An 18,687-nucleotide genomic window follows, 5' to 3' on the forward strand; every position below is an offset into this window, starting at 1 on the left:
TGAGGAACCGCCAGACTGATTTCCAGAGTGGTTGTACAAGTTTGCAATCCCACTAACAATGGAGGAGTATTTCTCTTTCTCCACATCCTCACCAGCATCTGCTGTCACCTGAATTTTTTATCTTATCCATTCTGACTGGTGTGAGGTGTAATCTCAGGGTTGTTTTGATTTGCATTTCCCTGATGATTAAGGATGTTGAACATTTTTTCAGGTGCTTCTCAGCCATTTGGTATTCCTCAGGTGAGAATTCTTTGTTTAGCTCTGAGCCCCATTTTTTAATGGGGTTATTTGATTTTCTGGAGTCCACCTTCTTGAGTTCTTTATATATATTGGATATTAGTCCCCTATCTGATTTACGATAGGTAAAGATCCTTTCCCAATCTGTTGGTGGCCATTTTATCTTATAGACGGTGTTTTTTACCTTGCAAGAGCTTTGCAATTTTATGAGATCCCATTTGTCAATTCTCGATCTTAGATCACAAGCCATTGCTGTTCTATTCAGGAATTTTTCCCCTGTAGCCATATCTTCGAGGCTTTTTCCTACTTTCTCCTCTATAAGTTTCAGTGTCTCTTGTTTTATTTGGAGTTCCTTGATCCACTTAGATTTGACCTTAGTACAAAGAGATAGGAATGGATCAATTTACATTCTTCTACATGATAACTGCCAGTTGTGCCAGCACCATTTGTTGAAAATGCTGTCTTTTTTCCACTGGATGGTTTTAGCTCCCTTGTCAAAGATCAAGTGACCATAGGTGTGTGGGTTCATTTCAGGGTCTTCAATCATATTCCATTGGTCTCCTTGTCTGTTGCTATACCAGTACAATGCAGTTTTTATCACAATTGCTCTGTAGTACAGCTTTAGGTCAAGCATACTGTTTCCACCGGAGGTTTTTTATCCTTGAGCAGAGTTTTTGCTATCCTAGGTTTTTTTTTTAATTCCAGATGATTTGCAGATTGCCCTTTCTAATTCGTTGAAGAATTGAGTTGGAATTTTGATGGGGATTGCATTGAATCTATAGATAGCTTTTGGCAAGATAGCCATTTTTACTGTATTGATCTTGCCAATCCATGAGCATGGGAGATCTTTCCATCTTCTAAGATCTTCTTTAATTTCTTTCTTCAGAAACTTGAAGTTCTTATCATACAGATCTTTCACTTCCCTAATTAGAATCATGCCAAGGTATTTTATATTATTTGTGACTATTGAGAAGGGTGTAGTTTCCCTAATTTCTTTCTCAGCCTGTTTATCCTTTGTGTACAGAAAGGCCATTGACTTGTTTGAGTTTATTTTATATCCAGCTACTTCATTGAAGCTGTTTATCATGCTTAGGAGTTCTCTGGTGGAATTTTTAGGGTCACTTATATATACTATCATATCATCTGCAAAAAGTGATATTTTGACTTCTTCCTTTCCAATTTGTATCCCCTTGATCTCCTTTTGTTGTCATATTACTCTCGATAGGACTTCAAGTACAATGTTGAATAGGTAGGGAGAAAGTGGGCAGTCTTGTCTAGTCCTTGATTTTAGTGGGATTGCTTCCCGCTTCTCACCATTTACTTTGATGTTGTCTACTGGTTTGCTGTAGATTGCTTTTATATGTTTAGGTGTGATCCTTGAAATCCTGATCTTTCCAAGACTTTTATCATGAATAGGTGTTGGATTTTCTCAAATGCTTTCTCAGCATCTAACGAGATGATCATGTGGTTTTTGTCTTTGAGTTTGTTTATATAGTGAATTATGTCGATGGATTTCCATATATTGAACCATCCCTGCATCCCTGGGATGAAACCTACTTGGTCAGGATGGATGATTGTTTTGATGTGTTCTTGGATTCGGTTAGCGAGAACTTTATTGAGGATTTTTCCATCGATATTCATATGGGAAAATGGTCTGAAGTTCTCTATCTTTGTTGGGTCTTTTTGTGGTTTAGGTATCAGAGTGATTGTGGTTTCATAGAATGAGTTGAGTAGACTACCTTCTGCTTCTATTTTGTGGAATACTTTGTATAGAACTGGGATTAGATCTTCTTTGAAGGTCTGATAGAACACTGCACTAAACCCATCTGGCCCTGGGCTTTTTTTGGTTAGGAGACTATTAATAACTGCTTCAATTTCTTTAGGGGATATAGGACTGTTTAGATCATTAACCTGATCTTCAGTTAACTTTGGTACCTGGTATCTGTCTAGAAACTTGTCCATTTCATCCAGGTTCTCCAGTTTTGTTGAGTATAGCCTTTGGTAGAAGGATCTGATGGTGTTTTGGATTTCTTCAGGATCTGTTGTTTATGTCTTCATTTTCATTTCTGATTTTGTTAATTAGGATTCTTTCCCTGTGCCCTCTAGTGAGTCTGGCTAAGGGTTTATCTATCTTGTTGATTTTCTCAAAGAACCCGCTCTTCGTTTGGTTGATTCTTTGGATAGTTCTTCTAGTTTCCACTTGGTTGATTTTGCCCTGAGTTTGATTATTTCTACTCCTCTTGGGTGAATTTGCTTTCTTTTGTTTTAGAGCTTTTAGGTGTGTTGTCAAGCTCAGAGTTATGAGTTTTCCTCTTAGAAATGCTTTCATTGTATCCCATAAGTTTGGGTATGTTGTGGCTTCATTTTCATTACACTCTAAAAAGTCCTTAATTTCTTTCTTTATTCCTTCCTTGACCAAGGTATCATTGAGAAGAGTGTTGTTCAGTTTCCATGTCAATGCTGGCTTTCTATTATTTATTTTGTTTTTGAAGATCAGCCTTAGTCCATGGTGGTCTGATAGGATGCATGGGAAAATTTCAATATTTTTGTATCTGTTGAGGCCTGTTTTGTGACCAATTATGTGGTCAGTTTTAGAGAAGGTACCATGAGGTGCTGAGAAGAATGTATATCCTTTTGTTTTAGGATAAAATGTTCTGTAGATATCTGTTAGATCCATTTGTTTCATAACTTCTGTTAGTTTCACTGTGTCCCTGCTTAGTTTCTGTTTCCATGATCTGTCCATTGGTGAAAGTGATGTGTTGAAGTCTCCTACTATTATTGTATGAGGTGCAATGTGTGCTTTGAGATTTCTAAAGTTTCTTTAATGAATATGGCTGCCCTGGTACTTGGAGCATAGATATTCAGAATTGAGAGTTCTTCTTGGAAGATTTTACCTTTGATGAGTATGAAGTGACCCTCCTTGACTTTTTGATAACTTTGGGTTGGAAGTGGATTTTATTTGATATTTGACTGTCTACTCCAGCTTGTTTCTTCAGACTATTTGCTTGGAAAATTGTTTTCCAGCCTTTCATTCTGAGGTAGTGTCTGTCTTTTTCCCTGAGATGGGTTTCCTGTAAGCAGCAAAATGTTGGGTCCTGTTTGTGTAGCCATTCTGTCAGTCTATGTCTTTTTATTGGGGCGTTGAGTCCATTGATATTAAGAAAAGTAATTGTTGCTTCTTATTATTTTTGTTGTTAATGTTGGCATTTTGTTCTTGTGGCTATCTTCTTTTAGGTTTGTTGAAGGATTACTTTCTTGCTTTTTCTAGGATGCGGTTTCCATCTGTGTAATGTTTTTTTTTGTTTGTTTTTTGTTTTGTTTTGTTTTGTTTTCCTGTTATTATCCTTTGAAGGGCTAGATTCGTGGAAAACTAATGTGTGAATTTGGTTCTGTGGTGGAATATTTTGGTTTCTCCATCTATGGTAATTGACAGTTTTGCTGGGTATAGTAGCCTGGGCTGGCATTTGTGTTCTCTTAGGGTCTCTTTATAACATCTGTCAAGAATCTTCTGGCTTTTATAGTCTCTGGTGAGAAGTCTCGTGTAATTCCAATAGGTCTGCCTTTATTTGTTACTTGACCCTTTTCCCTTACTGCTTTTAATATTCTGTCTTTATTTAGTGCATTTTCTGTTTTGATTATTATGTGTCGGGAAGAATTTTTTTTCAGGTCCAGTGTACTTAGAGTTTTGTAGGTTTCTTGTATGTTCATGGGCATCTCTTTCTTTAGGTTAGGGAAATTTTCTTCTATAATTTTGTTGAAGATATTTACTGGCTCTTTAAGTTTAAAATCTTCATTCCCATCTACTCCTATTATCTGTATGTTTGGTCTTCTCATTGTGTCTTGGATTTCCTGGATGTTTTGAGTTAGGATCTTTTTCCATTTTGCATTTTGCTTGATTGTTGTGTCCATGTTCTCTATGGAATTCTCTGCATCTGTTATTCTCACTTCCATCTCTTGTATTCTGTTGCTGATGCTTACATCTATGGTTCCTGATTTCTTTCCTAGTGTTTCTATCTCCAGAGCTGTCTCCCTTTGGGTTTTCTTTACTGTTTCTACTTCCATTTTTAGATCTTGATTGGTTTTGTTTGTGTTTTCCTGTAACTCTTTAAGTAATTTTTGTTTTACCTCATTAAGGACTTCTACCTGGAGCAAACTGATTCTTAAAGAATGAAATCCTTTGTGGTCTCCTGTTTCTTTTAAATAATTCCTCAGTTCTTTTTATTAACTATTATTTAAGTTTGTACACTCCTTATTTCTGTTTTGCATTTTTGCAGAGGGTTCAGGGGGTGCTTTTCTATATTTTCACAATAACTAACATGCTGCTTTCATCCAAATTTAGGTTATTAAGTGTTTTCAGCTGTGTCTAGTATTCTACTAAACATTTTGAGTTAATTTTAAGTTTTTTACTTCATAGTTGCAGACCTTTATCATTCCTGCTGCGACATGTTTTTTATATTTTTTATTTCACAAAAAAAGTCTCATTTTTTTTCCTTTGAACATTTCAAAAATAATTATTTTATATCTTTACCAACTTTGTTATTTCCATGTGTGAAGCCCATTTTGTTCTTCCTTTATTTCCTTGGTCTTCTGTTGTGTGTTTTTCCCTTGTAGTCTTTAATTTTCTCTTCTGTACTAGTTACCATTTACAATGTTTAATTTCTATTTTAATAACTATTTGAAAAAACAGTTTGTCAAAACCCAGAGTACCTTTTTTACAGAGAGAGTACTCCTTACTTCTGCCAAGTGCCTGAGTGTCCTGCCAGTGAAGGATTTCCTGACCCTGTGTCCATATCTGAGTGACTCTGAGTCCCATCCGTAAAACACTCATGCATCTGCAGCATCTGTCACTCACACACACTCTCAGAAGCTTGGCCTGTGATAAATTAAGCCTCTTCGTATGGCCTTTTTCACCAGCTTCCCTTTGCTTACAGAAATCTGTATCTTTACCCATCATTTAGGACGAGAAAATTGTTCAGGACAAAGTTAGGTTGTTTTTAAGTCTTCCTTGTTTTTTATCAAATGTTTGGGTATCTTGACATAACATTTCTCATAACTTAATGTTTACTTCAAAAAATGTTTTGTGTATTTCAGCTGACATTGTTAGTTTTCTAAAACTGTTTATCAAAATCCCCAAGGTTTCCTTTAACACAATCACTGAATTTTAAAAATAAAAGAATAATTTTAAGCTAGGCTTAATGGCATATATCTGAGTCCCACTTAGGAGGTAGAAACAGGAAAATCAGGCATTTAAGTTGTCATCAGTTGTATGAAAAGTCACCCTGAGCTGACACTATAGAAGACACTACTGTGTTAAATTCCCTGGGGAGTTCATGATCAGATGCCACCTCAGATAAGGTACCAACTTCAAGTTAAGGTAACTCTTTCACACAAGTCTGTCTTGATGACCCCATGAGTTTACCTGGGGTTATATACAGGACTGGGAGTGAGGAGTTACCTGCTGGAGGTAATAGGAAGCTTACTAATACAGCCGGGAAGAAAAGCTTCCCCCACCTGTCACACAACTAGGACCTGTTTAGAAATCCTGGGGAGGGGCAGCTTGGATGGCAGTGATACTGCTTTGTGGACACCTTTCTCTCCTCTGTAAGATTACAGTAATGTGTGCAGTCGTGGGAGGGTCTTTGTTCAGGGTCTATAGGTGCTCAGATCTCAAGATGGCAGATACCATGTCATGCCCAGAGGACAGAGTTCCCCAATACCCTGTTTAAAACAACCCGAAAAAGTAAAATTGCTCCTAGGTATAGCTACATGTTGTGAATACCAAGTAACCCTATTGTGTGACTATAGCTGTTTTTTATTAGCTGCATTTTATTTATTTTGTATACATGTATATGGGTGTGTACATGCCATGGCACACATATGGAAGTTTGAGGGTAACTTGCAGAAGTCTGTTTTCCCTTTCTACTTTGTAGATAAATAAATGGGGATGGTGTCAGGTTGTTAGGCTGGGTGGCAGATGCCTGTCTATCCACTAAGCCATGTGACTGGCTCCAAGTATCTGATATTAAAGATGTTGTAACCATGCAGATGCCTGACAGTGTAGACTGCTAAGGCAGATAGCCTTGCGGAGAGTTTAGTAAGGATTTATAATCCTAACCTTATTCTTATACATTACTGCTTGCCTTCTGCTTTACTTTTTATTCAGTATAATAATTTTGGATAGGAATTGTTCCTTATAGAATATTCCTTTGATTACCTAAGTGATATTGTTCATCTAAAACTGAAAACAACAAAACTTTTCACAGTTTTACTAAAGCACCAGCCAACTATAGATAAGAGATTACTCAGCAAGCATATAAGAAAATAGAAATCAATTTATACAAACTTGCTCAAAGGTTTTGTTCAGATTTATAAAGTAAACACAACATATTTGAGAAGCAATCTGCAGCAAATTGTAGTATAACTCCTAATATAAAAATAAAAATTTTAAATTAAATTTTACACATTAGTATTTAACATTTAAATTTCTTGAACTCACCAACTTATTTTTTACTGTAATACCCTTCAGTTAGAATTCGTTCTTACACTTAATTAAATATTCTTTAGCAATTTCCAGTTTCAGGATTTCTGTGCATATTCACAGACATCATTTTCTGTACTATAAAGCATTTGTTTCTTAATTTGCTGAGTTGAAGCATTCATTTTAAGTCATTAGCTAAACAGAAGTCCTCAGTTTATGCTAATATTGTTTTGTCACAATGTCAATCAGCAAGTATTGCAGAGTGACACAATGGTAGTGAATTTCATTGTCATTAATCTGAGAAAGCTTTGGGCTTTCCTTGGCAGAGAGCAGAGGTGTGCCAAGTCAAGGTTAGGAGGGTGTGCAGATTTTCTATAGCTTTGGAGGTTAGTTAGTCCCACTTTTCTTTGCAGTGTCCTTAAGTGTTATTGAAGTATAACCCTACAATTATATGTAGAAGTGGATTTTATTTTGTATTTAGAGATAACTAATTTGAAGTTAAAGTTTAAATAACTTACTGACAGCATCCTAGCTTGCTAGGGCGAGCCTTCATTAGATGCCAAGTTTATTGCAACAGGCTTTCTCATATTTCTAATACCAAAGTGTAAAACAGGAAATCCTGTATGCATTCTGCTTGCATCTTTTCAGCAAAGTAGTTTGTCACAAATCAGTAGCAGTCAGAGCCAAAGGCCCAGTTGGTAGTTTGTTCTTTGTTATAGACTAATCGGCTTTGGTAGATTGTGAAGGCTAATAAACAGATTGCTTATAATAAGAGATAAAGGAGAATTATATTGATAGAATGTATAGTAATAGAATTATACATATTAGAAAGGCATTCTAAGAGTGTATGTATGTATAATGCAAATCATGCCTTTGTTTATTTTCTGGTTCTTGAGGTAATTCACATTCTCTTTTTTAGCTTTTACAAACATTTCAATAATCCAAACTAGCCTTTTCCCCCCTTTGATAGTTTACTTAATGTTTTCTTTCTTTCTCTTTTTAATTTATTCACTTATATCCTGATCACTGCTCCCCCATCCCCTCCAAGTCACCCCCTCACGTGGCTCCTCCCTCCATCTCTGGGAGGGTAGAGGCTACCTACCTCCCTCCATCTGCCTCCTATGACTGTTTTATTCCTCCTTATAATGAAATTCAATCCATTTCCGAAGCATACATATTCCAGAAAACAGTAGCACTGGGGTCAGGAAGATGACTCAGCAGGTCGAGGCATTTACCAACAAGCTATGACCTGAGTTCCTTCTCCAGTACGCAAATGGTGGAAAGAGAATCAACTCTTGGAAGTTGTCCTCTAGCAACACCACATTTTCTATGGCATTACTTTGCCCTCTCTCTACACACAAAAAGCATTAAATAGATGTAATTTAAAATGCTTTAAGGAAAAAATAGTTGCATTGTTTTTACACTGCACTGTTTGGTGCAGTATATACCTGTTGCTGTATGAACACGCTAGTTAAGAAAATAGTATGGTGGGCTGGAGAGATGGCTCAGTGGTTAAGAGCACTGATTGCTCTTCCAGAGGTCCTGAGTTTAATTCTCAGCAACAACATGGTGGCTCACAACCATCTAATGCCCTCTTCTGGTGTTTCTGAAGACATCTAACAGTGTACTTATAAACATAAAATAAATAAATAATTCTTTAAAAAAGGAGAAAAAAAAAGAAGAAGAGAAAGAAAACGAAAAAGAAAAGAATAAGAAAGAACCCAAGTCTAGACTTTAAAGTGTCAATTTGTATAGATTTTTAACATCATGGATACAAAATCACCATATTCAGCTGACACACAGTAAAATAATTATAGAAATCATTCCTCAAAGTCAGTGCAAGAGACCTTTATCCATATCTACTAGTGTCAAGGTAAATTTTATATTAATAAATATTAATTTTAAGACTGGAGGATTAAAGTCATCAGTTATACTAGTTACCTTTGCCAAGTACTCAGGTTCAATTCACAATCGCCCCATGGACTCAGAGCCATCTATAACTCCAATCACAGGGGATCTCCTGTCCTCCTGCTGCCCTTTCTGACCTCCACAGGCACCAAGCATGCACATGGTACACTTATATACATGCAGGCAAACACTCATATCAATAAAAATAATAAAAAAATACTAACTTAAATTGAGATATAAGTATATATTGATTTATGTAAAATTAAAGTCTCAACTAGTTGGTATTTTTTTTTATTATTGATAGAGTGCTAGATTCTGATTTCTATATGAGCTTACCTATGTAGACTACTTTTTGCTCAACAGGTTTAGAATCTGGGGGCTCATATGATTCTGAATTACTGTACTTGAGACATATTTTTACATATCAGAATACACTGATTTTTCCCTTCTCTCCTTAGTATTACCATTACTAATATTCAAGAAATCATTGTGGTTGAAGTAACATCTTATGGACATGACCAATTTCATATCTTTTTGCTAACTTCAATGATATGAAAGAACAAAATGTTCAGAGTCACATCTGCATATCAGCTTTACAAAGAATAGAATTGTTTTTCTGCAACATTTCAAAAGATTGGCATTAATCCTGTAGTCCCTCAAGTCATGCAAAGGGTTATGTTGCTGCTGCTGTTACAGCCATGCTAGCTGCTAACTTCCCATACCACACAGCTATAACAGTAAGATTTAAAGCAAGCATCTGAGTCCAGAGGGAAAGAAGTTTGCATGCATGAATTCTGACCTGACAGGATCAAGCCACCTATTTATTCTAACCCCAAATTATATGAGAAGTGCTTTGATTGCTTTAATTAACCATGCAGTTCAAAATCTCTTCAGTCAAGTGCTTCAGGATCTTTCTCCTAGATTAATATGCATGCAGTGAACTGCCCCATGGTATCATAAGACACCACATCTTCATACCTGCTATTGATCTTGACTCTGGGATTTCCTTCTGTGTCGCTGTTTGACAACACAGATTATGTACTACTTGACCATTTGTTTCTCTGGTTTTTCACAGCAAACCAGAAATAGAATTCTTAATTTCCAATGGCTTTTTAACTCTATGACTTCTTTTTCTTAGACACATTATTCTTTTTTTTTTATATTTTTTTATTATGTATTTTCCTCAATTACATTTCCAATGCTATCCCAAAAGTCCCCCATACCCTCCCCCCACTTCCCTACCCATCCATTCCCATTTTTTTGGCCCTGGCGTTCCCCTGTACTGGGGCATATAAAGTTTGTGTTAGACACATTATTCTATAACATTCATTTCTTTGGTGTTCCAGAGTCATATGTGTATGTTTATAAATATGACTTCTTTGTCCTGATGTATTTAATATATGTGTATAATATTATAAAATGCAATTATACTTTCTGGTTCAATTTTTTTTTAATTGAAAATACATTCTCTCTGCTGCCATACATCCCAACCACAGTTTCCCTTCCCTCTACTCCTCCCAGGACCCCTTACCAAACCCTGTCTCCTGGACGACTATCCCTCCCATCAGAAAAGAGCAGGCCTCCAAGAGACAGGAATCAAAACATGACAAAACCAAATACATGAAGATTCGCCTTTACACTGAGGCTAGACCAGGCAACCCAACAGAAGGAAAAGAGTCCCAAGAGTAGACAAGAGTCAGTGAGCCACCCACTCCCATGGGAGTCCACCAGAAGTACTCAGCATAATATGCAGAGGATATGGTGATGATCCACTCATGCCCTGTGCTTGCCACTTATTTCTGGGAGCCTGTGCTCACAAGCTTTGCTCAGTTGATTCACTGGGCCTTGTGCCCCTACTGTCCTCTGACCTTTCTTACTCCTACAATCTTTCTGTCCCCTCTTCCATGGCATTCTCTGAGCTCCTAGTGGGGGCACCTAATACAGACCTCAAATTTAGACTTTGCATAATGTCTGGCTGTGAGTCTATAGTATGTGCTCCCATCGGCTATTGGAGGAAGCCTCTGATGATGACTAGATGATCTTAAGTTTTTAAAATAATATTTTCTCACATCTTTATCCTTATAGCCCATATTGACTTTTCTAAATAAAATATGTTAAAACGTACAATAAGGTTTTAAATGCCATGTCATAGTTTTTATATGAATTTAATATTTACTATAAAAGTGGCAATATGAAAAAGATTTTCATACTTTCAAACTTGTTCCTATTTCTGAATTAGTCTATTTTATTATAACTCAATAGAACTTAGATTAGTCTATGTTTTTTTATAACAGACTTGGTAGTTATTTTATTCATTAAATTTGTCTAGTCCTTGGTCCTGGTACTTGAAGTGAAAATGACTCTAGCAATGGCTCAATGGGTAATGTTACTTGCCTCACAATTCTGAATTCCTGAGTTCAGTCCTTGAAATCCTTAGTGGAAGGAGAGAACTGAGTATACAAAGTTATCCACTGATGCCTACTTTTGTACAATGGAATGCACACATACACACTATTTTGCACATACAATAATAGTAATTAAAATTTTTAGAAATACAAATAAGTCTGTATTTGGTTTGTCAAAATAACAAATCTGTCTTTCTTACTATAAGTCATTCATATATATATATATATATATATATATATATATATGTATATATATATATATATATATATATATATATTACTGCTAAGTAATATCCACAGAAGCCTGGGATTTTCTCATGATTTTAATATAAATAGTGCCTGAATAAAAGACCTGATAGCTTCTAATCAAATTTTCTTTTTTTTTTTATTTTTAATATTTTTATTACATATTTTCCTCAATTACATTTCCAATGCTATCCCAAAAGTCCCCCATAGCGCCCCCCACTTCCCTACCCACCCATTCCCATTCTTTTGGCCCTGGCATTCCCCTATATTGGGGCATATAAAGTTTGCAAGTCCAATGGGCCTTTCTTTCCATTGATGGCCGACTAGGCCATCTTTCGATACATAAGCAGCTAGAGACAAGAGCTCCGGGGTTCTGGTTAGTACATCATGTTGTTCCAACAATAGGGTTGCAGATCCCTTTAGCTCCTTGGGTACTTTCTCTAGCTTCTCCATTGGGAGCCCTGTGATACATCCAATAGCTGACTGTGAACATCCACTCCTGTGTTTGCTAGGCCCCGGCATCCTCTCACAAGAGACAGCTATATTTGGGTCCTTTCAGCAAAATCTTGCTAGTGTATGCAATGGTGTCAGCGTTTAGAAGCTGATTATGGGATGGATCCCTGGATACAGCAGTCTCTAAATGGTCCATCCTTTCATCACAGCTACGAACTTTGTCTCTGTAACTCCTTCCCTGGGTGTTTTGTTCCCAATTCTAAGAAGGTGCACAGTGTCCACACTTTGGTCTTCATTCTTCTTGAGTTTCATGCGTTTATCAAATTGAATCTTATATCTTGGGTATCCTAAGTTTTGGGCTAATATCCACTTATCAGTGAATACATATTGTGTGAGTTCTTTTGTGATTGTGTTATTTCACTCAAGATGATGCCCTCCAGGTCCATCCATTTGGCTAGGAATTTCATAAATTCATTCTTTTTAATAGCTGAGTAGTACTCCATTGTGTAAATGTACCATAATTTCTGTATCCATTCCTCTGTTGAGGGACATCTGGGTTCTTTCCAGCTTCTGGCTATTATAAATAGGGCTGCTATGAACATAGTGGGGCATGTGTCCTTTTTACCGGTTGGGATATCTTCTGGATATATGCCCAGGAGAGGTATTGCTGGATCCTCCGGTAGTACTATGTCCAATTTTCTGAGGAACCGCCAGACTGATTTCCAGAGTGGTTGTACAAGCTTGCAATCCCACCAACAATGGAGGAGTGTTCCTCTTTCTCCACATCCTCGCCAGCATCTGCTGTCACCTGAATTTTTGATCTTAGCCATTCTGACTGGTGTGAGGTGGAATCTCAGGGTTGTTTTGATTTGCATTTCCCTGATGATTAAGGATGTTGAACATTTTTTCAGGTGTTTCTCTGCCATTCGGTATTCCTCAGGTGAGAATTCTTTGTTCAGTTCTGAGCCCCATTTTTTAATGGGGTTATTTGACTTTCTGGAGTCCACCTTCTTGAGTTCTTTATATATATTGGATATTAGTCCCTTATCTGATTTAGGATAGGTGAAGATCCTTTCCCAATCTGTTGGTGGTTTTTTTGTCTTATTGATGGTCTCTTTAGCCTTGCAGAAGCTTTGTAGTTTCATGAGGTCCCACTTGTCAATTCTCGATCTTACAGCACAAGCCATTACTGTTCTATTCAGGAATTTTTCCCCTGTGCCCATATCTTCAAGGCTTTTCCCCACTTTCTCTTCTATAAGTTTCAGTGTCTCTGGTTTTATGTGAAGTTCCTTGATCCACTTAGACTTGATCTTAGTACAAGGAGATAGGAATGGATCGATTCGCATTCTTCTACATGTTAACAACCAGTTGTGCCAGCACCATTTGTTGAAAATGCTGTCTTTCTTCCACTGGATGTTTTTAGCTCCCTTGTCGAAGATCAAGTGACCATAGGTGTGTGGGTTCATTTCTGGGTCTTCAATTCTATTCCATTGGTCTATTTGTCTGTCACTATACCAGTACCATGCAGTTTTTATCACAATTGCTCTGTAGTAGAGCTTTAGGTCCGGCATGGTGATTCCACCAGAGGTTCTTTTATCCTTGAGAAGAGTTTTTGCTATCCTAGGTTTTTTGTTATTCCAGATGAATTTGCAGATTGCACTTTCTAATTCGTTGAAGAATTGATTTGGAATTTTGATGGGGATTGCATTGAATCTATAGATTGCTTTTGGCAAGATAGCCATTTTTACAATGTTGATCCTGCCAATCCATGAGCATGGGAGATCTTTCCATCTTCTGAGATCTTCTATAATTTCTTTCTTCAGAGACTTGAAGTTTTTATTATACAGATCTTTCACTTCCTTAGTTAGAGTCACGCCAAGATATTTTATATTATTTGTGACTATTGAGAAGGGTGTTGTTTCCCTAATTTCTTTCTCAGCCTGTTTATTCTTTGTGTAGAGAAAGGCCATTGATTTGTTTGAGTTAATTTTATATCCAGCTACTTCACCGAAGCTGTTTATCAGGCTTAGGAGTTCTCTGGTGGAATTTTTAGGGTCACTTATATATACTATCATATCATCTGCAAAAAGTGATATTTTGACTTCATCTTTTCCAATTTGTATCCCTTTGATCTCCTTTTGTTGTCGAATTGCTCTGGCTAGGACTTCAAGTACAATGTTGAATAGGTATGGAGAAAGTGGACAGCCTTGTCTAGTCCCTGATTTTAGAGGGATTGCTTCAAGCTTCTGACCATTTACTTTGATGTTGGCTACTGGTTTGCTGTAGATTGCTTTTATCATGTTTAGGTATGGGCCTTGAATTCCTGATCTTTCCAAGACTTTTATCATGAATGGGTGTTGGATCTTGTCAAATGCTTTTTCCGCATCTAACGAGATGACCATGTGGTTTTTGTCTTTGAGTTTGTTTATATACTGGATTACGTTGATGGATTTCCGTATATTGAACCATCCCTGCATCCCTGGGATGAAACCTACTTGGTCAGGATGGATGATTGTTTTGATGTGTTCTTGGATTCTGTTAGCAAGAACTTTATTGAGGATTTTTGCATCAATATTCATAAGGGATATTGGTCTGAAGTTTTCTATCTTTGTTGGGTCTTTTTGTGGTTTAGGTATCAGAGTAATTGTGGCTTCATAGAATGAGTTGGGTAGAGTACCTTCTGTTTCTATTTTGTGGAATAGTTTGTGAAGAACTGGGATTAGATCTTCTTTGAAGGTCTGATAGAACTCTGCACTAAACCCATCTGGTCCTGGGCTTTTTTTAGTTGGGAGACTATTAATGACTGCTTCTATTTCTTTGGGGGATATAGGGCTGTTTAGATCATTAACCTGATCTTGATTCAACTTTGGTACCTGGTATCTGTCTAGGAACTTCTCCATTTCATCCAGGTTCTCCAGTTTTGTTGAGTATAGCCTTTGGTAGAAGGATCTGATGGTGTTTTGGATGTCTTCAGGATCTGTTGTTATGTCTCCTTTTTCATTTCTGATTTTGTTAATTAGGATGCTTTCCCTGTGCCCTCTAGTGAGTCTGGCTAAGGGTTTATCTATCTTGTTGATTTTCTCAAAGAACCAGCTCCTTGATTGGTTGATTCTTTGAATAGTTTTTCTTGTTTCCACTTGGTTGATTTCGCCTCTGAGTTTGATTATTTCCTGCCGTCTACTCCTCTTGGGTGAATTTGCTTCCTTTTGTTCTAGTGCTTTTAGGTGTGTTGTCAAGCTGCTAATGTGTGCTCTCTCTAGTTTCTTTTTGGAGGCACTCAGAGCTATGAGTTTTCCTCTTAGAAATGCTTTCATTGCGTCCCAGAAGTTTGGGTATGTTGTGGCTTCATTTTCATTGAACTCTAAAAAGTCCTTAATTTCTTTCTTTATTCCTTCCTTGACCAAGGTATCATTGAGAAGAGTGTTGTTCAGTTTCCACGTGAAGGTTGGCTTTCTATTATTTATTTTGTTATTGAAGATCAGCCTTAGTCCATGGTGATCTGATAGGATGCATGGGACAATTTCAATATTTTTGTATCTGTTGAGGCCTGTTTTGTGACCAATTATGTGGTCAATTTTGGAGAAGGTACCATGAGGTGCTGAGAAGAAGGTATATCCTTTTGTTTTAGGATAGAATGTTCTGTAGATATCTGCCAGATCCATTTGATTCATAATTTCTCTTAGTTTCTCTGTGTCCCTGTTTAGTTTCTGTTTCCATGATCTGTCCATTGGTGAAAGTGGTGTGTTGAAGTCTCCCACTATTATTGTATGAGGTGCAATGTGTGCTTTGAGATTTACTAAAGTTTCTTTAATGAATGTGGCTGCCTTTGTATTTGGAGCATATATATTCAGGATTGATAGTTCCTCTTGGAGGATTTTACCTTTGATGAGTATGAAGTGTCCCTCCCTGTCTTTTTTAATGACTTTGGGTTGGAAGTCAATCTTATCAGATATTAGAATGGCTACTCCAGCTTGTTTCTTCATGCCATTTGCTTGGAAAATTGTTTTCCAGCCTTTCATTCTGAGGTAGTGTCTATCCTTTTCTCTGAGATGAGTTTCCTGTAAGCAGCAAAATGTTGGGTCTTGTTTGTGTAGCCAGTTTGTTAGTCTATGTCTTTTTATCGGGGAGTTGAGTCCATTGATATTAAGAGATATTAAGGAAAAGTAATTGTTGTTTCCTGTTATTTTTGTTGTTAAAGTTGGCTTTTTGTTCTTGTGGCTGTCTTCTTTTAGGTTTGTTGAGGGATTACCTTCTTGTTGTTTCTAGGGCGTGGTTCCTGTCCTTGTATTGGTTTTTTTCTGTTATTATCCTTTGAAGGGCTGGATTCGTGGAGAGATAATGTGTGAATTTGGTTTTGTCGTGGAATACTTTGGTTTCTCCATCTATGTTAATTGAGAGTTTGGCTGGGTATAGTAGCCTGGGCTGGAATTTGTGTTCTTTTAGTGTCTGTATAATATCCGTCCAGGATCTTCTGGCTTTCATAGTCTCTGGTGAAAAATCTGGTGTAATTCTGATAGGCTTGCCTTTATATGTTACTTGGCCTTTTTCTCTTACTGCTTTTAGTATTCTATCTTTATTTAGAGCATTTGTTGTTCTGATTATTATGTGTCGGGAGGTATTTCTTTTCTGGTCCAGTCTATTTGGAGTTCTGTAGGCTTCTTGTATGTTCATGGGCATCTCTTTCTTTAGATTTGGGAAGTTTTCTTCTATAATTTTGTTAAAGATGTTTGCTGGTCCTTTGAGTTGAAAATCTTCATTCTCATCCACTCCTATTATCCATAGGTTTGGTCTTCTCATTGTGTCCTGTATTTCTTGGATGTTTTGAGTTAGGATCTTTTTGCATTTTACATTTTCCTTGATTGTTGTGCCGATGTTCTCTATGGAATCTTCTGCACCTGAGATTCTCTCTTCCATCTCTTGTATTCTGTTGCTGATGCTGGTATCTATGGTTCCAGATTTCTTTCCTAGGGTTTCTATCTCCAGTGTTGCCTCATTTTGGGTTTTCTTTATTGTGTCTACTTCCCTTTTTAGGTCTAGTATGGTTTTGTTCATTTCCATCATCTGTTTGGATGTGTTTTCCTGTTTTTCTGTAAGGACTTCTACCTGTTTGATTATGTTATCCTGTTTTTCTTTAAGGATTTGTAACTCTTTAGCAGTGTTCTCCTGCAATTCTTTAAGGGATTTTTGTGCTTCCTCTTTAGTGTCCTCTGCCTGTTTAGCATTGTTCTCCTGTATTTCTTTAAGTGTGTTATTAAAGTCCTTCTTGAAGTCCTCTACCATCATCAGGAGATATGCTTTTAGATCCGTGTCTAGCTTTTCCTGTGTGTTGGGGTGCCCTGGACTGGGCGAAGTGTGGGTGCTGGGTTCTGATGATGGTGAGTGGTCTTGGTTTCTGTTAGTAAGATTATTACGTTTACCTTTCGCCATCTGGTAATCTCTGGGGTTAGTTGTTATCGTTGTCACTGTTTAAAGATTGGAGCAGAAGCTGTGTTCCACTCACCAGCAGTCCCAAAATCCTGCGGCGGGGGTCGTGGGTAGCTGGTGGTTGTCAGACAACCCTGCGCTCCAGCTACCCCTGTGCTGATCTGGCCGGATGAGGCCTGTGGCCCTACTCAGGCCGGTTTCTGCTTCCCTAACTAATGCAGTCTCAGGTCCCGCGCGCAGTTGGATTGGAGCAGAAGCTGTGCTCCACTCACCAGAAGTCTTAAGATCCTGTGGCGGGTGTTGTGGGTAGCTGGCGAGTGTCAGCTGACCCTGCGCCCCAGCTGCCCCGGTGCTTTTCTGACCGGATGAGGGTTGTGGCCCTATGTAGGCCGGATTTCTCTCTCCCCAACCAGAGCAGTCTCAGGTCCCGCTTGATTAGACTGGAGCAGAAGCTGTGTTCCAGTCACCAGCAGTCCCAAAATCCTGCGGTGGGGGTCGTGGGTAGCTGGCGGGTGTCAGGCAACCCTGCGCTCCAGCTACCCCTGCGCTGATCCGGCCAGATGAGCCAAATCAAATTTTCTATTGTTATAAGCTATGGTTAAAAGTTAGAAACCTTGGATTTATTAAACATTTTTTTATATGAAGGTTGACTGAACATTCTTAATCTGGACTCCTAAATGCCCACAAATCCAAAAGTTATTGGCCACCATGATTTCACAATTGGAGTGTTTCATAGCTGTCCTCATAAATGGGTCTCAAAATAGGTGAAATTACCTCTACAACATTTACATAAGGTATATAGGAACAACAAAGTCCCATATTTGGATTTGCATACTATTCCTAGAGTGTCATTTTCTATTTATAGGTAACTTCAAACTCAAAAAAAAAAAAAAATCTGGAACCTGAAACACTTAAGAGTCCTAGTCATTTCAGATGACAGCTTTCCAACATTGTGGTGTATGTAATGAGAGGCATAGGGTAGATGGAGAAAGAGGTCATTTGTTAGTATTTTTCCATTGCTAACATATCCTATATTATTAGTCATTGACCTCTCAAAATGATTGTAAAAGTAAGCATTAAAAATAGAAAAATCTTGTATTTTTAATGTTAAATAATATTTTCCATCTTGATGCTAGGTCTTCAAACATGAACTGTCTTACTTACTGACTGGAATTCTTGGTGCAGCAGTAGATTATTGGATCTTCCTTGGTATTCAGATGGGTAGAAATGTGATCCGACATATGTCTGATGACTTAGGAAGTTATATTTCCCTTTCCTGTGATGGTAAGTGTATCTTTGTTATGGTTACATTTTTAATCACTCATTCTGAAAATTAATTTCAAGTACCTTTAAGTGGTCTATTCTTCAGTGTATATTCATATGAAGTTTTCTTTGAAATAATACGCAGAGACAATATGAAAAGGAATGGGAAATTCTATAGTGCTCCCATACAGAGTACTTTAAAAAACTTATAATGTTTAAGCATTTATACATAGTTGAACTTGTATCACATTAAAAATTTTAAACATTATTAGT

At 37.4% G+C, this 18,687-nt stretch overlaps 1 protein-coding gene across 6 annotated transcripts in view; it reads left to right on the top strand.

Moving 5' to 3' along the window:
- The window catches only part of Slf1 (SMC5/6 complex localization factor 1), a 92,896-nt gene that overhangs the window by 50,858 nt on the left and 23,351 nt on the right, over window positions 1-18,687 (top strand). For all 6 annotated transcript variants that reach the window (XM_029468203.2, XM_021180152.3, XM_029468205.2 and 3 more), the window contains one exon: window positions 18,288-18,435. In XM_029468203.2, coding sequence (XP_029324063.1) covers window positions 18,288-18,435 — 148 coding nt within the window. The remainder of the gene's footprint in view (window positions 1-18,287; window positions 18,436-18,687) is intronic.

Source organism: Mus caroli, unplaced genomic scaffold (assembly GCF_978045245.1).
Source record: "Mus caroli unplaced genomic scaffold, Mus_caroli_1 scaffold_15, whole genome shotgun sequence".
Lineage (NCBI taxonomy): Eukaryota > Metazoa > Chordata > Mammalia > Rodentia > Muridae > Mus > Mus caroli.